At 55.1% G+C, this 19,942-nt stretch overlaps 1 protein-coding gene across 3 annotated transcripts in view; it reads right to left on the reverse strand.

Annotated features, from left to right (window-relative positions):
* TEAD4 (TEA domain transcription factor 4) overlaps window positions 1-19,942 on the reverse strand; it is a 62,878-nt gene that overhangs the window by 13,347 nt on the left and 29,589 nt on the right. For 2 of the 3 annotated variants that reach the window (XM_077759183.1, XM_077759181.1), the window contains exons 3-8: window positions 9,401-9,465; window positions 8,864-8,926; window positions 5,039-5,167; window positions 3,941-3,984; window positions 3,398-3,453; window positions 944-1,083 (exon numbers count right to left, since the gene is read on the reverse strand). In XM_077759183.1, coding sequence (XP_077615309.1) covers window positions 944-1,083; window positions 3,398-3,453; window positions 3,941-3,984; window positions 5,039-5,167; window positions 8,864-8,926; window positions 9,401-9,465 — 497 coding nt within the window. The remainder of the gene's footprint in view (window positions 1-943; window positions 1,084-3,397; window positions 3,454-3,940; window positions 3,985-5,038; window positions 5,168-8,863; window positions 8,927-9,400; window positions 9,466-19,942) is intronic. The other variant, XM_077759182.1, reaches the window with a different exon arrangement.

Genomic DNA, 19,942 nt, shown 5'->3' on the forward strand with positions numbered 1-19,942 from the left:
GGGCCTCAGTTTCCCAACTAGTAAAATGGAGACGGCAAAAGGATTGAATGTAAAGCAAAGTTCACGGGTATAAAGCGTCTGATGCTGTGCCTACAACCTAGTAAGTACTCAATGAATTGCAGTTATGTGTATCATTCTTGCCCTGGTTATGTCACGAGTCATTTTCTATCTTTGGGCCTCTGTTATCTCATCTGTGATGTTAGACCACTGACCTCGGTAAGCTGGTTTCAAGCTGTGCTCCACCCTATAAATGGGGGCTGGGCCGCCCCTGTACCCCTTACAGGCACCTGGCTACACCTGAATTCTACTTTTGCTGTACATACTGGGCTTCTGAGTACCAGTGATTAATGTGTTGCTCCACTGAAAACACAAGTCTGAAAACGTCAGTGTGAAATGATCTGTGAAGTCCCCCGGGCTCCGGCACCTGGTCAGCCCAGCCTCCTCCTCTGACCTTTGCAGGTGACACTGGTCATCTGGGACACGGGACACTGAAGGGGACGGGGGTGGGGGTGGAGCTCCTCTCTCTGCTACTGTCCCAAAGATATGGGTCAGACACAGGAGGCTCCTCAGAGCCACAAGGGAAAGGATGGGGAGGGGTGCTGGGTGGGAGGGCAGAGAGCATGCAGGGAAGAGTACAGGTTGGAGAGGGAGCTGCAGGGGGAGAGGCCAGGAGAACCGGGATAAACAAAGAAACCAGGGGCCGGCTTTGGGCTGGGAGCATCACCCGTACCAGGGGAAGAGGGAGGTGGAGTGAGGAGAGAAGAGGGAGGGCGGATGAAGGAAAGGGGGGGCAGTGGAAGGGAAGACTGGGAAGCACCAGGACGTCTAAGCGAAACCCAGAGGTGGGATGGGGCGGAGGGCCAGGGCAGCGAGCCAGAGGCGGGCGGGCAAAGAGCTGGAGGGAGAGGGTGGGAGAGCCAGCCAGACCCAGGCCGGGACCTACCGTGTCGGGGTCCTGCTGCTGTTCCAGGAAGGCAGAGAACTCCAACATCCAGAGCTTGGAGCTGGCCACACTGCGGCCCTGCCACGGGGGTGCTGGGGGCGCTGAGGGCGACGGGGCGGGTCCTGCAGGAGACTCAAACCCTGCACGCAGTGGGAGAGGCACATGGGGATGGGTCCACACCTTGGCCTCTGCCAGGATCCCAGGCCCAGGGGTGGGATCCTGTGCTGGCTAGGAACCATCTCCTGCCCCTCCTAAGTAGGCCTCCCAGCAGGGGTGGTGGAGGGGAGTGCCTGGCCCGGGAGGAGTCAGGCCCCTCGTAAAGAACTGTCCTCAAGGAAACATGGATGCCGCCTGCAAGGCGGGGGTGGGGGGTGCCAGCTGGGCTGAGGGCTTCCTGAGCAGCACCACTACGTTCCTACTGCGGAGCTTCTGGTCTGGTCACAGATAACCAGACACACTGACTGCTACAGTGATGTAAGCCCCGTGAGAACTAGAAGTTTCCGGATGTGTGCACTGCAGTCTCTCTGGCCCCTAGAACAGCGCCTGGCACTCCTTACAGGTTTGCTAATAACAGAAGTCATGAGTGTGATAAGAATTGACAAGGTATGCACTTGGGGGTGGGCAGGGAAGGTTTTTCCCAAGAAGGCGATGCTGGAAGGAACTAGTAGGAACCAGCAGGAGGCAGGAGGGGAGGAAGGAAAGGGCGCTCCAAGCAGAGGCAAACGAGGGGTGTGAGCAGCTCAGTGAGTTTGGAAGCTGGGTCCTCAGTGGAACCCGAGAGTGGGTGGGTCTGTGCTGGGGCAGGAAATGGAGACAAGAGATGGGCGGGGAGGGGGCGCTAGGCTAAGCAGCATGAATTTTTAGCCTGAGAGTCTGGGAGGGACAGAGGATTTTCGGGAGGGCAGGGAACTGATCACACCCGCATTTCTGAAAGATCCTACTCAACATGAGGGAAGGATGGCAAGGGTGAGCACTCAGAGGCTCAGTCCCAGGGCTGTTTTCCCAGTGGAAAAACAAAGAAGGCCTGAGTGAAAGCAGTGTAGTGAGGACAGAGTAAGGGAGAGGAGGCACATCCTGGGACTGGAGACAGACGGGACGTGAGAAAGCAGTGAGCAGTGAGGCAGGTCTCCAGACGTCAGCTTTCCAGGCTGGGAGGCCCCACGTGCTGAGGAGGGTAACTCAGGAGCATTCAAGGAAGGAGAGAGAAGAAACACAGGGGTGGGAGGAGGGCCATGCTGGACACTGAGCAAGTACTGTGTGCCAGACACGACTGGACATACAGGAGACACAGAGCAGTCAGCCACAGACATTGCCCTTTAACCCCAGATGCTGGCAATAGGGTGTCAAACGCCAGATGGGGGTGCAGAGAGCTCATGATGCCTAAATTGGGGGGGCAGGGTAGAGGAGCTTCCAGGAGAAAGGGAGCCCTGAGCCACAGCCCAGAAAGCAGCGTGGGGCTGGGGGCTTAGAGCAAAGGAGGGAGAGGAGAGAAAGCTTAAGTTACCAAGGAGGTCCACTCAAGTCCTACTACAGAGTTTAGATTGTACCCAGAAGGCACCAGGGAGCCAGGATTAGAGTTTAAACCTAGGAAGCACATGGTGGGACTGATGCTTTAGAAAGGTCTCTGGGTGAATCGCAGGGTGAAGAGGAGAGGCAAGATAAAACTGGTGTCAGGTTAAGAGGCTGCTGCAGTAATCCAGGCAAGAGTAGGTGGGCCTGGACCAAGACAGTGAGGCCAGGGAGAGGAGGGGGCACACAGGAGGGCAGATCCCTCGGGCTGGGAAAAAGTAGCAATAAGGACCCCAGGCTGCTCTCAGAACAGGACAAGCCAGGCCAGAAGGTCAGCAGAGTCAATCCCTGAGCCACAAAGAGGGGTTAACGGCGAGGAGCCTGTCTTGCCCTGCAGAGAGGAAGGAGGTGAGGCAACCCCATGAGAAAGCAGCAAAGACAGGGCAGGTCACCTGAGCGGTGAGAGGGAGGGGCCCCATCTGTGCTCCAGGCCCCTGCCCAGGAGTGCTCCCTCTAACAAGCGGCTTCAGGCAACAAGGCCATGCTCTCTTCACACCTCCCATTTTGAAGGAGAGGATCTGAGCATCACCAAGGGGGAGGCCATCCCAGGAGCCACGCTGCACAGGACACATGTGCAGCCTAGAAAGACAGCTGGGGGGCGGGGGGGGGGCAGCCACCCTGGGGCACAAGCACCACCCCTGGGACCTGTGTGCACCCCTGGAAGCCCTGAGTGTGACAGACACCCTGAGAGGCATGGGGAGTTTTGTGCAGGGCAGAGGCATGCGTGGTAGGAGCACAGAATGGGGGCATGGGGCCAGGAGATTGAGCACATGCCAGGGCCGCGTCTAAGAGGGGCATGAGGCATCCAGCTGCGGGGGGCTGGGACCTGGCAGCCAAGAGCTGCAGGCGTGCGAGGTACACGGGCGCCGGGTGCTGCCGACCCACCTGGCAGAGGCAGCGAAGGCTGGACAGTGTAGGTTTGTTGAGAGAAAGGTTTCACACTGTGGAGACAGGAGAGGGGAGGTGTAAGCCATGGGCAGGCTGCAGCCTGGGAGCCTCCGGCAGCGCCCACTGCTCTGTGCGGCCCAGGGGTCTGACCATCAGTGGCCTTGGTGGGCTCTGGCCACCTGCTCCCTCCCTCAAGCTTCATGGATGACCCAGAGAAGCAGCGTGTCTGTTGGGAAAAATCCACCCATCCGCCCTTCCTTCACCCATTCCCCCCATCCCAGGCCAGCCGGAGGTCCGCTTCCTAGCCTCCCTCCCCTGGGGTCCTAAGCCCTGGCCTTGCTTCACCCTGGACAGAATGGAGCAAATGCCACCCCAGGGTGTCCACAGATGCAGACTGAGCTGTTGCCTAAAAAGCAGGAGAGCCCGATCCCAAAGCTCAAGCCCCTCCTGAAAGGCTGCCCCCTGACTGCCGCCCTGTCCCACACTGGGAGCCAGGTTCAAGTTCAGTTCAGAGAGCAACCGATAGCAGGCCATACTCACTCGTGGGATGTTCCGGCTTGGCCCGGCAAAGCTCCTTGCCAAAACTGAGGAGGCAAAAAGCGCAGAGTCAACACAGCCCATGCAACAGGGCCGTCGCATGGGGGGACGGAGCAGGGGCCCCACCTGGAAGGCAGGGCTGGGGCCTGGACCCAGTGGGCGGTAAGGAGAGAGTCAGCACTGCTATGCTGGGCTAGGTTAGAGCCGTGTCCCAAAGTCTCTGGTCTCCAGACATGCTCTGCCAAGGTGCTCCTTGAGAGAAACGCCACGTTTGGAATCACGGCAGCTGTATTCCTTCCTGAGAGGCCCCCAGTGCAGAGCAGCACGGAAGGCCTGAACAGTCCAAGGTCAAGAAACTATGCAGTTCTAAGCGGCCCAAACTTCGTTACACACAGAATCACTCTGTGTCCTATCTGTGCAATATTCTGACGGACTAGCAGTCTCTGGAGCACACTTTGAAAACGGCTGGACCAGAGGCTCACCAAGCACAGGGTGAGGCCCTGCCCCACACGCCTAGGGCAGTGCTACGGGTGCATCGTGAAGACCCATGTAGACCCTACAGCCAAGAAAACCTTGTGAGGACAAAGCCCTGAAAAGGAGGAGCCTTTCTAGACCATTCTGAAAGCATGACCAAGCTGGCCGTGGCCAAGGAATTTAAAATCCAAACAAGAGTTTGTTCCTGAACATCAGCTCTCCGACTGGAAGGAAAACAGTGCTGAGGAACAGAGGGGAGAGTGCGGAGGGGAGCAGTGAGGGGGCTGAGTAGTGGAGGGCTGTTCAGGGGCATGCTGCACCAAAGCCTCAGGCGTCAGCCCCATCACCTGTCAGTCAGGCCAACTCTGCAGAGCTACTTGGTTGGTCAGCCAACGGGTGGAAGGCCTGCTGTGTCACGGGCAAGGCCCTCGAGAAGGTAGAGCCGGTGCCGGCAGAGCTGTGCTTCAGCATGGCCCCTGGGCCCTGGGTCCCTCCTTCCCCCTGGCTCTCCCGGCCTGGGAGGACTCAAGTGAGAGAAATGCAGCCTGGCCAGTGCCTCTGGCTCCTCAGGAGGGGAGGAGTGAGGAGGGGCTGGTGCGGCCTCTGGCTCCAGGCAGCCCCACTTACCCCTGAGACTGCTGGGTGGCCTGGGCCCCGGGCGAGGGCCATTTTACTGTGGAAGGCTGTGGCGGAGATGGCCTGGGCGGGCGACATGGGAGCCATGCTCTGCAGGGCCTTGTCCTTAGCTGCCTGGTCCTGGGGAGACATTGGAAGGGAGGGCCTCAGCAGTGGTCACTAGGGCAGGCGTGGGTGGGGCGGGCAGGTCCAGGCGTGTGCTCAGGGAAGCTGTCCCACCGCCGGTGCCCAGAGCCCTGGACGAGGCCCTGGGGAACCAGGCTCACGCCCCTGCAATGCTATTAACTCTGTGACTAAGCGCCGGTCACTTGGTTTCTCTGACCAGTTTCCTCATCCGTCAAAGGGGCAAAATACCTGTCCCTCCTATTTTATTAGAGCTGAAAGGGCCTTTTGGAGACCATCTGCCAGGCGGTGTCGCCATGGGCATACTCTGAGAACAGAAGCTTTCTAGTCCTTGCTCGCCTCCACACCACTGATGGCTGGCATGGTCCCTGGCTCACAGGAGATGATACATAAATATGTCAGGCCCTCCTCGAATGGACAGGAGGGGTCATCCTTGGTCACAAAGACTGTCTCTTGTGGCCCCACCTGTCTCAGGCCTGCCCCGGGGTCTTCCCTTGCACTGTGGACACAAGAGGTACCCCCCAACCTTTTACATGTCAGGATGTAAATACAGGCTATTTGCCTTCCACGGGTCCAAAGACCCAAAAATGGGTTCACCATGCACAGGCTCTGAACAAGTAAGTACTCAGGGAAGCATATGTGAGGAACAGATAGGTACTTAATGACAGTGGTGATGATAATGATAGTAATAGCAACTTTTATGTGTGTGTAAACCAGTAGTTCTCATCCTGAGTACCCTAATCCCACAGGTCTTGAAAAATGAGACCGTATTTCCGTATCTCTGTACTCAGATTTCTGTATTTCAAAAAGCCTAATGGGAACTGTGTTTTTGGCCAAAATAAGACCACGTTTATAGACCAGAATAGCAAGTATTATTCGGTGTGTGTAGCTTAATTGAGGCCAAAAGACTGGATTATGTCAACTCAGGAGCTCAGATTAGAAATTCTATCTTTACGATGAATATTTTTAAATGGGGAAAATAAACAGGCCGTTATTTGGTAATGAAGTTGGTAGACCCAGATCTGTCCTGAGTCACAACTGACCGCGAAGTGATGAAGGCCCCTGCAGCCTACAGGCGCCGCTCCAGGACGGTTTCACTCGATCCCCACCGGAGCCCTATGAGGTGGGCAGCACCTCGATGGTCCCCTAGCATCCCGGCACCTCGTGACTGGGGAGTCAGGATTCCAGAGGCTCCTCCACTCGGCCTCTCCAGGCCCATCTGCACTCACTCGGCACAAGATGACCCACACGTGGACTCTGAACAGCACACCACTCCCGTGAGGCTGGCAGGACCAATATGATCCCCATTTTAAGATGAAGAAACCAAGGCTCAGAGAACTTATGTGACTACGGTGCTCACGGTGGTGATGGCTGGCCTGAGAGTTTGGCCCCGGTCGGCATATCAATTCACCTCCGGGCCACTGCAGGCCTGGGGTAGGGGACGGGGGACAGGGTATGGGGGACAGGGGGTGAGGAGGGTGGACACTGACATTTGCCAGCACCCAGCACACACCACAGAATGCACAGGAAACCCTTCTAAGTGGATGGCTCATCCCCAAACCACTGTCCTTTGGGGTCAAATCTGGGCCTTGCTCTCAGAGGCTCCCTGACAACCGAAGAGGGAGCTAGTCAGCATTAAGGTGGCCTCTTCCCAAGGATGCTTGCACTGTTCAGGAGGAAGAAGCCAAACATGCCCAGGCCAGCTGGCCCAGGCCTCCTCCTCCAGGAGGACACATGTGATGCAGTAGGCCGTACCCTCCTTGGTTAACAACTACATTATGAAACCAGACAGCTCCATCCACTCAATGTCGGCCACTTACGTCCCTTCCCGGAGAGCTGATCTAAACAAATAACTGGGACTCAGGAAACCACGTCCTCGATAGGGTGGGACAGGAATCAAGGGGAAGTAGGAAGGACATAATGGTGAGTGACATCAATGACCAGGCTATAAGGCCAGGGAGTCACTGAATTTTGGGGCTGGAGAGGACCTGAGACGTCAACTTGCTTGACTCTGTCATTTTATATTTTAAACCAAATGGAGCTTGAGGAAGGTCAGTGACTCAGCCAAGCTCACAAGACAGAAGGGCAGAGCTTGCTAGACAACATCCCGAGTCCTGGAGGATTTCCACCTAATACAAGTCTGTCCACCAGGGAGCCAAATTATGTTGGGTCTCAGATCCCTTTGAGAATATGACAAAATCCTCAAACCAATCTCCCCCAAAAAAACGTATAAAGATTTGCGTTTATTTAAGGAGCTCTTCTTGGCCTCCAAGTTACAGCGTGTGGACAAAGGTAGGTGCAATTCCTTGAAGCAAATGCGGCCATACTGATGGTCCCCAAGGGAATTAAAAGTTTCCCTCAATGGCCATAAACAGAATACAGTAAAGTCTTTTCTCCTTTCTGGCCCCCTGCAGGGTCCCAGGCAGACCAGAGAGGGAAAGTGAGGAGCAAACTGGACTCCAGGACCCAAGGGTCTCTCGGGGTACGTGTGCTGGCTTGAGAGGGAGGGAGTGACAGCTGAGGCCCAGCCAGCTGTCCCGGGGACAAAGGAGCGAGGTGCTGGGCTGCAGCTGTGGGGGTGGAGGACAGCTGGGCTGAGTAGGCAGTGGGGTGTGGCTTCCTGGGAGTTCCCACCACTCATTTGGAGCCTCCAATGTCAGAATCATGGACAACTGGAGCTACACAGGACCTTGAAGCTCATCTAATCCAGGAGTTTTTAATTGGGTTCTGAGCTACTTTGGGGTTCAAGAGCCACGAAGCATCAGAGGCAAATGGGAGCAGGGGATCTCTGGCCTATTCCCCACCAACCTAGCTTTGACTAGAGTAGCCCCTTTGATAACATACTGGGATGATATTTTGTTTAGGAGGAAGAGGGTGCGCCGCTGGCTGCTTAAAAAAAAAGTATGTTAACTGCTGGTCTCAGTCTGATTCCCTCAAATGTCAGCTCTTCCTGCCAAGTAGCTGTGCAAACTCTGCTATGAACACGTCTGTGGTGGGAGCTCATTCCCTCTTGGCATTCGCCAAAGGGGCCCTCTGGCTCCAGAGACCAGGGGGCCTGAGTCTTGTCAGCAGTCACCTGTTGGGTCACGGGCCTGTAAGGTGGGGCTAGTCCAGGGAGGGGAGAGGACTGCCCATCTCAGAGAGCAGAGAGCAGGAAGGAAATCCGCCAGCTCCCGCAGTAACAGCTACCCCCTCCGCCTCCGCCCACAGCAGTGCCTCCCACCCTGACCAGCCTGCAGGCTCAGAGGATGGCACTAAGGGGCCTGTGGCTCAAGGATATCCTCAAGGAATGCAGTATGGAGGGCAATCCAACTGTGATCTGGAAAGTACTCTGCCCAGGGAGGGGGGTGCTGTAGAGCCTGGTGGTCGGTGTCTCTCTCTCTCTCTCTCTCTTTCTCTCTCTCTCTCTCTCTCTCTCTCTCTCTCTCTCTCTCTCTCACACACACACACACACACACACACACACACTCACACACAGCTCTGAGGTCAAGTGTCAGTCCCTAAATAGACAGGAGCAGGGTTATAGGCTGAATCTGTCTTCTCAACACTGACAAGCATGCTGGCTTTACACACACAAGTCTTCCCCTGAACCCAAGAGAAGGCTTTTCCTGCTGGAAAAGGGGCCCCAACTCCTAGGAAGCTAGCCCCACCCATGCCCTAGGTCCTCCTTCCCACTGCTGCTGCTTGCCTTACCTTTAGCTTGGCCTGGATCTCGCGGGCTTTGCGACGAGCCAGCACCTGGATGTGGCTGGAGACCTGCAGCAGGAAGAGAAGGCTCTTGTCCCTACCTCCCAGAAGACCTGTGCTCCCCATTCTAGCTCCCTGACCCTCAGCTACCCACCCCCACCCAACCTCAATCCACATCTGTGGAACGAATGAATGAAAGGGCCAGTCAATGGTGGGCCTTCAGTCCTGGCATATCCAGCTAACCCAGAGTTTGGCAATAAATATAAGGGTACTGCCAGCACTCTGCTCTCTGTTCTTCTGGGGTCCTGGAGAGGGGAGGGGGCTGCTGACTCCTCCGTAAGGTGAGGGACTTCCTCCCAGTTGATGGCAGCAGGAACCGCAGGGAAAATGAACTGTCTGTGGTATACCAAAAAGACACAACCCCTCTGAACCAGCCCCACCGGGAACCCACACGAGGGCCTCCACAGGCCCTGGCCCACCACAGGACCAGGCTGGGACTGGGGCACCTGCCCCTGGGACCCACACTCATCTTCCAGGGCCCACCTGCTTCCTGGTGCGGGTCTTCCCTGTCCGGAGCTTGATGTAGCGGGCAATCAGCTCGTTCCGACCTACAAAGACACCAAGAGCCTCTCAGCGGAAGAAGGACAAAAGGCAGGCACAGGGGAGGACCTGGGGGATCCCTTCCTTCATCTTCTGTCCACCCTGAGTAGCTACTCGGGGTGAGGACTCTGCAGGCTCCCTCCTGTCTTCCTTGGGTCCCACGGATCTCCCAGCAGCAGGAGGAAGCTGAGGCTTTGCTGGGAGACTGGTAACCTGAGAGCAAGCAGCTAACAGGGCTGTGGGCCCCACACAAATTCGGGGAGCCCTCTCAGCCCTCTTCCCCTTCACTCCACAGCAGGCTGACAGTCCTGCCTCCTCCTGGGGCCTTCTGCACACTTGAGAGGCTGCAGGGAAGCATGTGGCCCTTGGCCATCCTCCATTCAGTCCCCGCGGCTTCCACCACCTCCCCAGGAGCAGGACCTTACAGGATACCTTGTCTTGTCTGGGAGCAGCAGCGGGGATGGAGGACATAAGTGCTGAGACACTGAGCATCCCCAGAGAGGAGCCCTGAGGTGCTTGACTCAAATAAAGAAAACCCAGGCAGACCACATCTCCAGCTCCGTGGCTCTGACTAGGCCAGGAGCTAGAGATGTGAGCCAGGGGCCCACCCTGCTGGAGGCTGAAGCTGCATCTGAGGGACCCTGGAAAACTGTAAGGAGTCACCCGTGTCCTCTACTATCATAAATGCAACTCTGAAAAGAGGTTCTGTTTTCAAAGAAACTACCACCCAGTTGAGGAGAGATGTGTGCCCACGCTGTAACTCCAGTGCATGCCACAGGCAGGGGACACACAGTGTGTTCAGAGCACAAGGGGTCAGTTCAGGCTGGGTGGTCAGGTAGGCCTCCAGCTGGACCTTGACCACTGGGTAGGATTAAACCATGAAGAAGGGCATGGGGCTGGGGAGAGGGAGGGGAAGGGGATTTCAGCAGGAGCTGCGTCTCCCTGGTGCAGCTCTGGGGCCAGAGGGCACAGCCTGCCCTGTCCTGCTGGCCCTTGCTGAGCCTGGAGGGCTGTGGCTGTGAGTAAGGAGGGTGCTAGTGCAGGGGTGGGGGCGGGGTGATGAGAAGGCTGTCCGCCACCCTGCTGTAAGCAGAGAGCACAGCCAAGGCCAGGCTGGCCCCCCAGCTGACCTTTCTCCACTGCCAGCGCTGAACTAAGAGGCCACCCTGAAGAGGTCTCGTCTGCCAGAAAGACTGTCTGGCCGGGGAGCACTGGGCTGTCTGTGTCAGGGAAAGAGGGAGGGAGGATCAGACCCTGAGGATACCACCTGCCCGCTGGTGTGCACCTAAAGCAGGGATCCAGCGAGATGTCTCTTCTCAAAGTTCTCCAGGGAGAGGTATTCCAAAGGCTCCTTTAAACGAATGTCCGAATAAAGTCCAACAGTCCTGCCCCGTGTCTAACTTGAGACACTCATGTGGCAGCTATGAAATGCCTTTATCACTTGCCAGAGAGTCTAAGTCATCACCAGCGGTGACTATTCACGGGTCAGAGAACTGGGCTTTGGGGAGCCAGGTGCTAGCCCAGCAGCTCCGCAAACGAGCTGTGGGACCGTGGCCAATGCGACTGCATTCATTCCTCCATGGACCTCCACCCAGGCTTCTCTTCTTCAGACAGGCCCTTTTAAGGTATTTCCTCAAGATTATTCCAACCAAATTTTTATAGACTTGGGAAACAGACCTTAACTTTGGCTTGGTGAGAGCATTCTGTGGCTCAGTTTCCTTTCCTGTAAAATGAACAGGCCTGTGTGAGTTTTACAGTTCAGAGACCAGCCTGGGGGCAAGAAGAGCCAGGGGAGAGAGAAGGTTCCGGAGAGCTAGGGGGTTGACTGCAGTGCTGGAGGATATGCTCTTGTGAAGGGCGAGTTGGAGAATCCTGGGGCTGGTGGTGGGAAGGCAGGGGACACTCGTCTGAACGGCGTCAGAGACTGCCGCGTCCCCATGCCGTTCCTCCAGCCCACACCTAGTGCGCAGGGGGCAGCGTATCAGCTCCTGTCTTGTCTGCTACACTGTCGACCCCTCAGAGCAAAGGACCGCATCCCCAAAACGTGGCCCTGTTTGTCAAATGAATGAGTCTGTCAGCAAATCTTGACAGGTGCCCCTTGAAGAACATGGGTTTGAACTGCACACGTCCACTTACACACGGATTATTCTCAATAAATACATGCAGTCTCACAGATGTTATTTTCTCTTCCTTAGGATTTTCTTAATAACATCTTCCTTTCTCTAGTTTACTTTATTTAAGGCTATAGTGCATAATACGTATAACATACAAAATATGGGTTAATTGACTGTTTATGTTATTGGTAAGTCTCTGGTCAATAAGAGGCTGTTAGTAGTTAAGTTCTGGGGGAGTCAAGTTACATGTGGATTTTCCACTGTGTCCGGGGGGAGGGTGGCATCGCTAACCCCCACACTGTTCGGAGGTCAATTGTACATCCGGAATCCGGACGCTTCTTACCGCCTCACCCTCCATGGTCCAAGCTCCCATCCTCTCTGGCCTCAACTATTACGACAGCCTTCTACCCGGGTCCCTTGCTCTCAGCCTATTCTCAATACAGCAGCCACAGCAATCCTGTGGCTCAAACACCCTCCAGTGGCTCCCCATCTCCCTCAGGTTATAAGTGTCCAGGGCCCTCCAGTGGCCCAGAGAGCCTCACAGGATCTGTTCACTCCATCCCCAGCTCAGCCCCTCCCTGACCTTATGTCACCTGTCATGGGGTCTCCTGGCTGTTCCTAAGACCCGCCTGGCCCATACCCACCTGAGAGCCTTTGTGTGCCCTGTTCTCAGCCCAGCCACAGGTGGCCCGCTCCCTCACCGTCACACCCTTGACACCTTCTTTGCTCAGATGCCATTGGCTTAGAGACCACTTCCCTGAACACTCCACTGAAAACTGAGGTCAGCCCCCACCCACCCATTTCTCCATAGCCCTTTCTCACATGCCATGTGACCTGCCTCCTGACTCAGNTGAGAACAGGGATTCACACCCAACACCTAGAATACTGCCTGTGGTTTTCTGTAGCAGGTTCCCAGTAACCATTTGTTACATGAATGATAAGGGATGTTAAATAGTGATACGATACCAGCCAAATGTCCCACAAGGCGCTTTAGCCTTCTATAGGCAAGGTACAAGTTAAATAAAAGCAAATACATTTTATTTCTGATTAGCCCAACATAATTTTAAAAGTGCTTTCTTATCCTGTTCTCATTTGAGTCTCTCCATGCAGGAGCAAATCCAGATTTGGGGGGAACCTGAAGCATCTAAAAATTGGAAGCCTCTCGTTGAGAAAAAGAATTTAAAATATAAACACAAAATTAGGTTAAGACCATCTTAGGTTAAGATGGTATGTTTTACTCTCTTGATGGTGGAAATTGGTTTCATAGGTGTATATGTCTGTCAAAACTCAACCAAGTTACCCACTTGAAATATGTATACATAGTTTATTGTATGGCAATTATATTCCAATAAAACTACTTTCCAAATTTAAATTAAAAATAAAAATTTAGGGGCATGTGAGTGGCTCAGTCGGTTGAATGTCCGACTTCAGCTCAGGTCATGATCTCACAGTTCATGAGTTCAAGTCCCACATCGGGCTCTGTGCTCACAGTTGGGAGCCTGGAGCCTGCTTTGGATTCTGTGTGTGTGTGTCTCTCTCTCTGCCCCTCCCCTGCTCAAGCTTGCTCTCTTTCTCTCTCCCTCAAAAATGAATAAATGTTAAAGAAGAATAATAGGGGCACCTGGGTGGCTTAGTTGGTTAAGCGTCCGACTTTCTCTTAGGTCATGATCTCGCGGTTCGTGGGTTTGAGCCCCGCGTCGGGCTCTGTGCTGACTGCCAGCTCAGAGCCTGGAGCCTGTTTCAGTCTGTGACTCCCTCTCTCTCTGACCCTCCCCTGCTCACGCTGTCTCTCTCTCTCCTAGAAATAAATAAAAATATTAAAAAAAATTATAAAAAAAAGAATAATAAAAAGTTTAGGGACTTTGGAAGGGGCACATGTTAGTAGTGATGGTCCTGAAGCATTAGTGCCATCAACTTCACAGTAAACCTCCCTCCTGCCTGTAGAAAGGCCAGCAATCACACCTACTACCAGAGGAGGAAACTGAAGTCAGAGAATCTCACTCGGATTGTCTACCAGCACATCTAGGACCAGCTGCCTGGGTTTGAGCACTGGCACAGCCACCGCGCGTGGTACAGTGAGCACCGGCACCAAGAAGGTGGCTGGTTAATAGGAACTCCCCTCCAACACCGGGTTGGCCTGCTGGCCCCTTACGCATTGAAACATTCTCTACAGTACATGTTAAGCAGCAGCTGGGGAGGCCCGTGCCCTCCAGTGGCCGAGACCCTTAGTCCAGACATCACAGATGACTCGTCTCCTGTGCAAGGAGCCCCAGGTCATGAAGACAGAGACCCTCCGGGCCCCAGAGCCCCTCCGAGCCCCACAACTGCCTCCGCCCTCAGCTACAGAGTTCAGAAACCAGACAGGCCATCTTGGCCCGGGGCTAAGCAGTGGGGGCCGTAGGAGCCAAAACCCAAGGGGTCTGGGCTGGCTCGGCTGTCTTTTACCAACGTGTGCATCTTCCCTCTGTTTCTCTGGAACAGCATCCCCCTCTCCCCTAACAGCTCGTCTCAGACCATTATTCCGCCCAGCCTTGTTCTGCTTATCAGAGGTGACACCAGGAGCTGAGAGCTCCCCCTGGGTGGGAGCAAGTGCTGGGTTTCTGTGGGTGTGCTGAGCCAAGAGGGGCCAAACAGCTTCCTTCCTGCCACCGGGGTGCTTTGGAGGTCACCCTGGGCGCTCTGCCTCCAGGCCAGCTGGCATCTAATCCAGGCTTTACACGTACACAGGGAGCTTCTATCGCTTCTCTCACTCTTGTAATAAGAGCTACAATCCTGAACATTTACTTATTGAGCACTTATATGCGCTAGTATCTGTGCAAATACAGAATGTGTACTGGGAGTTTTATTTGTATGCTCCTTGCCACACCTCACAACAACTCTATGCAGCTGCTATTACTGTCATGTTCAACAGACAGGGAAATCGAGGTACAGAGAGGTTTGGAAGCTGTTCAGGGTCACAGGCCAACAGGTGGTTAAGACTATAATCCATGCAATCTAGTTCTAGAGCCTGTGTCTTCAGTACTGCACAGAATTACTTCTATTTAATGTGGGACTGAGGGCTGTCTCTCTCAGAAGGGCTGGACCTGGTGATCCCTGAGGTCTGGTGTAACCTAAGGAAGCAGACACTGTGGCCCAAACAAGGGAAGTGATTTACTGAAAGTCACACAGCATTTGTTACTGTCCCAGGTGCCTCGAGAACACACGTATCTAAGGCCTCATGATGATGATACAACGGCTGCCCTCCCTTCGCCACGCTGCAAGCTTTCTCTGCAAGACACCACTGCGTTCCTCTCTCTGGATCCATCCCCCGATTCTCTGGGTCTCTGCGTGAAGTAAGTCCTTGAGGATGTCTGACCGCCCTTCACCTGACTCAGGTGCTGGAGGAAGAGCCGACTATTTAACCCAGAAGCCTGCCCTCCTGCTTTCATTCTCTTAGGTACAGCGGTACCCACAGCTGATAGAAACCAACGTGCTCTGGATGATGTAGATGTCAGGAAGCCACAGAGTCAAAGGCAGAAGTAGAGAGAAGTAGGGAGCATGTGCTCAGAGGCAGAGCCCTGAAACCACAGCCAGGGCCGGCAAAGAGCAAGGGCCAGGAGAAACCAGTACAAAACCCAGAAAAGTTGGTGAGGGAGAAAGGCACCTGCATCCTTGTCCCAGCCCTGCCACTTGCTGCTCAGACCCAGGCCTTTCTTCTCCCTCCGGTTCAAAGACCACATGCTGGGGCAGCGGGGGGCCAGCCTGGACCTCGGTGGGGGCAGCTGGTCATTAGTGTGGCAGGTGGCCTTTGCCAACCCCAGAGAGGGCCTGGGTGGGGCTGGAAAGGACACCCCCGCCANGACAAAGGTCAGCCTCAGCCTAACTATAGGCTGCGGGTGGGGCATTCTCGATGCAGGGTCCACATGGTCCCCAGCACTTCCTCCTAACCCTACATGCAGTGTCACACGTACCTGCCAGCCACCCCAGGCTTTTTCTTGACCACACATGACCACCGAAATCGTTATCCCATTTGCACAACCTTGTCTGGAACGGGTCATTTCCGCATCTCATTTCCTCCGTATTGCCTCGCCTCTCTGCACCAGCCTTCTGTCTGGGCCATAAGTATATTAAATGGCACAAGGGAAGTAAAGCACCTACCACCTAGCAGAAGGTCAGTAAGGTCAGTGGTTATTGTTCATGTTGTTAATAAGGCCCCATTAGACTGAATGCTATTAGTTTTCAAAATTGGAAAGAACTGAGAACCTGGGGGCAGAGCCTCCCACCCAAGAGGAGACCAATCTGCACATGTCGTGTTCTGGTTCACCAGAGGCCTGTCACGGGAGGGAGCCCTTCTTATGAGCTCTCCATTTCACCCTGGCAGCTTGGGAGGAAGGCCAACCTTCCTCCACAACCAGCCTGAATCCCAATGGCCTGGGGGCCTCTCTGTCCAGGGATCAGCTGAAGCTATAAACACCTGCAGCTGGAGGAGGAGGCTATTTGTGGAGAAGCTTCTGCCCGAAGCCTGGAAGCCTGAGAAGGCAGTGATTAGGCTTGACATCGAAGCTGTTACCACCGTTGTCCCTGGAGGGCTCTGAGGCTTCTGGTGAAATCCTACCCAGCCTTCAAGGCCACTGCCCCTAGAAGCCTTCCCTGATCTCCACTCAAGTGGGTGTGCCCACTTCCACCTCCAAGTCCAGGTGCACAGGGGTCTGTGCCTTTCTCTAAAGTCACTGGAGCACCTGTCTTCCTCTCTCACTAGCATTCGGGCTCCTTGAGGGCAGAAGACACATCCCATTCAGCTCTACACCCCGCTGCTGCTCCCTGGGCACCCCATGTGCTCTCATCCCTGCGGCAACACTAAAAGGTGAGGTCTTCTTCCAATGAGCACGTGAAAAGACGCCCAATATCACGAATCATTAGGGAAATGCAAATTAGAACAAGATGCCACTTCACACCCTCGAGGATGACCCTTAAAGAAAAAAAACGGAAAAATAACAAGTGTTGGCAAAGACGTGAAGAAATTGGAACCCTGTGTACCACTGGCACTGCAGAAAATGGTGCCGCCACTGGAGGACAGTTTGGCGCTTCCTCAGCAAGCTGTGTGCCAATCGACAGATTGGCGATTCCTTGTACAATCACCGTACGACCCGGCAATTCTGTCACTAGGTCTATACCCAGAAGAACTGCAAGCAGGGACTCAGACACCTGCACACCCATGTTCACAGCAGCACTACTCACAACAGCAGAAAGGGCGAAACAACTGAGTGTCCATCAAGAGGTAAATGGATAAATAAGATGTGAATCTGTGCAACAGAGTGTCATTCAGCTATAAAAAATAATGGAGCTATGACGCAGGCTACAGCGTGAGTGAGCCCTGAAGCCACGGTGCTCAGCGAAATAAGCCAGTCACAACAGGACAAAAATTGTATGACTGGTTATACCTCCATGAGGTACCAAGAATAGGCAAATTCGTACAGATAGAACACAGAACAGAGGTTCCCTGTGGCTGGGGGAGAGGTGAGTAGATGGGGAGTTAGTGTTTAATGGCTACAGTTTCAGTTTGGGATGGATGAGAAGGTTCCAGAGACAGATGGTAGGGATGGCGGCAACAATGTGAATGAATGTAATGCCACTGAACTGTACCTTAAAATGGTTACAGTGGTAAATTGTATGTGATGTGTATCTTCCCACAATAAAATAAATGAATGTAACCAAAACCACACAAAAAGGTGGCATTATTGTCATCACTCCTCGGATGTACGAATGAGGAACTGAGGCTGAGAAAGATTAGACCACCAGCCCAAGGCCACACGAGTGTGAGTTCGAACTGGGGGTCACATCCTTAGGCCTCCAGAAGCATGAGCCACATTGTAAGCGAGAGTGGGGAGCATGGAAGGAGCCAGAAACCACAGAGCAACAGAGTGAAGGGCAGTGGAGGATCCAAGGAACATGGCGGCGGCAGAGGGCAGGGCCCGGATTAGGCCACTGACCCGCGGTCCCATCACCTCAGTGACCAGAGCCTTGACCTGGGCCCAGTCTCTACTTTGCCTCTCCCTAGCTGTGTGACTCATCCCAAACAGGGTCCCTTCACCTCTGACAGTGATCATCAGAGCACCTGCCCAGATCGCCCACCAAAACCACCACAGAGTCCCGCCTCTGGATGGGTGCTCACTGTCTTCCTCCTCTACCCTGCTCACACTACACTTCCAGAAAACCTCGATGATTACCTAGCCCTCTGAGCAACACTATATACAACATAAGTGCCATGAGGTTACTTTCTAAAGATGCTTCTCCTGCCCCTCCACCGTCCCACGCAGGTGTGGAGAACAGAGGCTGCAGCCCTCAGTCCAGGCCTGGCTCAGGGCGGTGGGGGCTTGTTTGAGAGGAGCCACCCGACTGCTAACAAGAAGCCTGGGCCACAGGGCACCCGGTGAGACAACGGAGAACGCAAGGAGAGGAGAAGCAGAAAGAGGGAGGAGAGGCCAGGAGAGCTCGGCGGGCAGGAAGGAACGGATGCCCAGGGAGGCACAGCCGGCCGGCCCTCTTGCAGGCAGGGCAAAGAAGGCCGCATCGGAGCTGCGAGGGGGGAAAGATAGAGTGTGCCCCATGCTCACCTCCCCTCTGCCTGCCCACGGGGCCAGAGGCCAGGCTGGCCAAAGGAGGTCAGAGTGACCAGGCAGTGACCACGGCAGTGCCAGGGCGGAGGTCACACAGTGACAGGGCAACAGTGAAGGTGGTCAGGAGCGGGAGACGGCTAGTGGCCCTGGGAGCCTGTCTGCAAGTGCGGGAGGCTCGGCTCAGAAAGCACGGGCGCTGGTCTGACCTGCAGCTCTGCGTGCTACCTGTGCATCTGCCCGGCCCTCCTCAGTGTCCCGCTCAGCTGTACTGGGGCCAGCGCTGGGAGCAGGCCTAATCCCTGTCCCCAGAGGCTCCAGCTCCAGACCCCTCCCCCGGGCGCCCCAGAGTCACTCTGCTCATCCTCAGCTCCCACCCTGTGCCCCATTGGGCTGGCCCACCCAGAAAACCACCGCTGGCCTCTGAATGTGGGAAATGGGGTGTGCACAGAGCGGGACTCTCAGGGGCTCGGGCACTGGGCGATGGCAAGTGTGGGTCCCCAAGGGAAGACGAGAAGATGGAGGAGAGCAGCCAGAGTGAGGTGAGGTCTGAGTCAGCTTGGCAGCCTGTCCCTCTTCCTCCACCTCCCGGGTCCCATCCCACACACGGGGCTGAGCTCAGAGCTATATATACCTCCCAGCTGGACGGCAGCCCCTGCTGAGGGCCCCTGCACCAGCTCCCTGCGAGGTCCTGCCCTGGCTCAGCTCCCATGCCTGGTAAGAGGAGATGGGGATAAGCCAGCGTCTGGACCCCAGCAGGATCTGTAGTCAGGGAGGACAGGTGCTGTGGGGGCCGCGTGAGTCATCAGACACTGCGTGGCAGCCTCCAGTGCCCCTGCCCAGAGCCTGACCCACCTGGAGCCCGGGCCAAGCAGAAGGGCGGGTGGGGGGGAGGCGGTGTGCAGGGAGGAGAGGCGCAGGCAGAGCAGGCTTCACAGAGCACACAAAGGCCATTCAGGGTGATGCAGGAGCACTGCGCTTGGGGGCAGGGAAACTGGTTCTACCCCTGGCTCTCCCACTTACTACCTGAGAGACTCTGGGAGAAATTCTTGGCTTCTCTGAGCTTCTATCTCTGCATCTGCAACCAGCGGTTATAATTCCTCCCTCCTCTCCCTTGAAAAGATTGAAGCGATAAAGGATGTCAGAGACCACTGAGAGCCTCTATCTATCTTCCTCGGCATGATTAAGAGGCTCCTGGCCCCTGCACCCTCCCCTCCTTCCCTCCCTCCCAGACCCTCCCCTGTGTGATCCACCTCCCTGTCTCTCTGCACAGGAGGAAAACCACAAATGGGACACCAACGTGGTCAGGGCGGTTTGCCAAACACGGTTTTCATCCTGCTCCCCCACCACTCATCAGCTCCCCTCCAGCCAAACAGAATTCCAACCCAAGGTCTGCCAGAGGCCGCAGGCTTGCACTCTGCAAACTGGCTCAGTCACTATCGTCTGCTGACTGATAACAAAGTCTCTTCACCCAATTCCTTTATATGTGAAATGGGGAGAGAAACACCTACCCATAACCACTGAATAAAACTAAGCATCCACCAGACGTCCACCACCAGGCAAACAGATAAACTGCGGTCTGTCCATACAGCGAGGGGAACATTATCAGGTCTCGAAAAGGAAGTTCTGATGCAGGCTGCAACGTGGAGGAGCCTTGAAGACATTACGCCGAGTGAACTAAGGCAGTTGCAAAGGGGCAGACAACACTGTACAATTCCACTTCTCTGAGGTGCCCAGAGCATTGGCATCCACAGAGAGAGAGCAGAGCGATGGCTGTA

Source organism: Crocuta crocuta, unplaced genomic scaffold (genome assembly GCF_008692635.1).
Source record: "Crocuta crocuta isolate KB4526 unplaced genomic scaffold, BGI_CrCroc_1.0 scaffold72, whole genome shotgun sequence".
NCBI classification, from domain to species: Eukaryota; Metazoa; Chordata; class Mammalia; order Carnivora; family Hyaenidae; genus Crocuta; species Crocuta crocuta.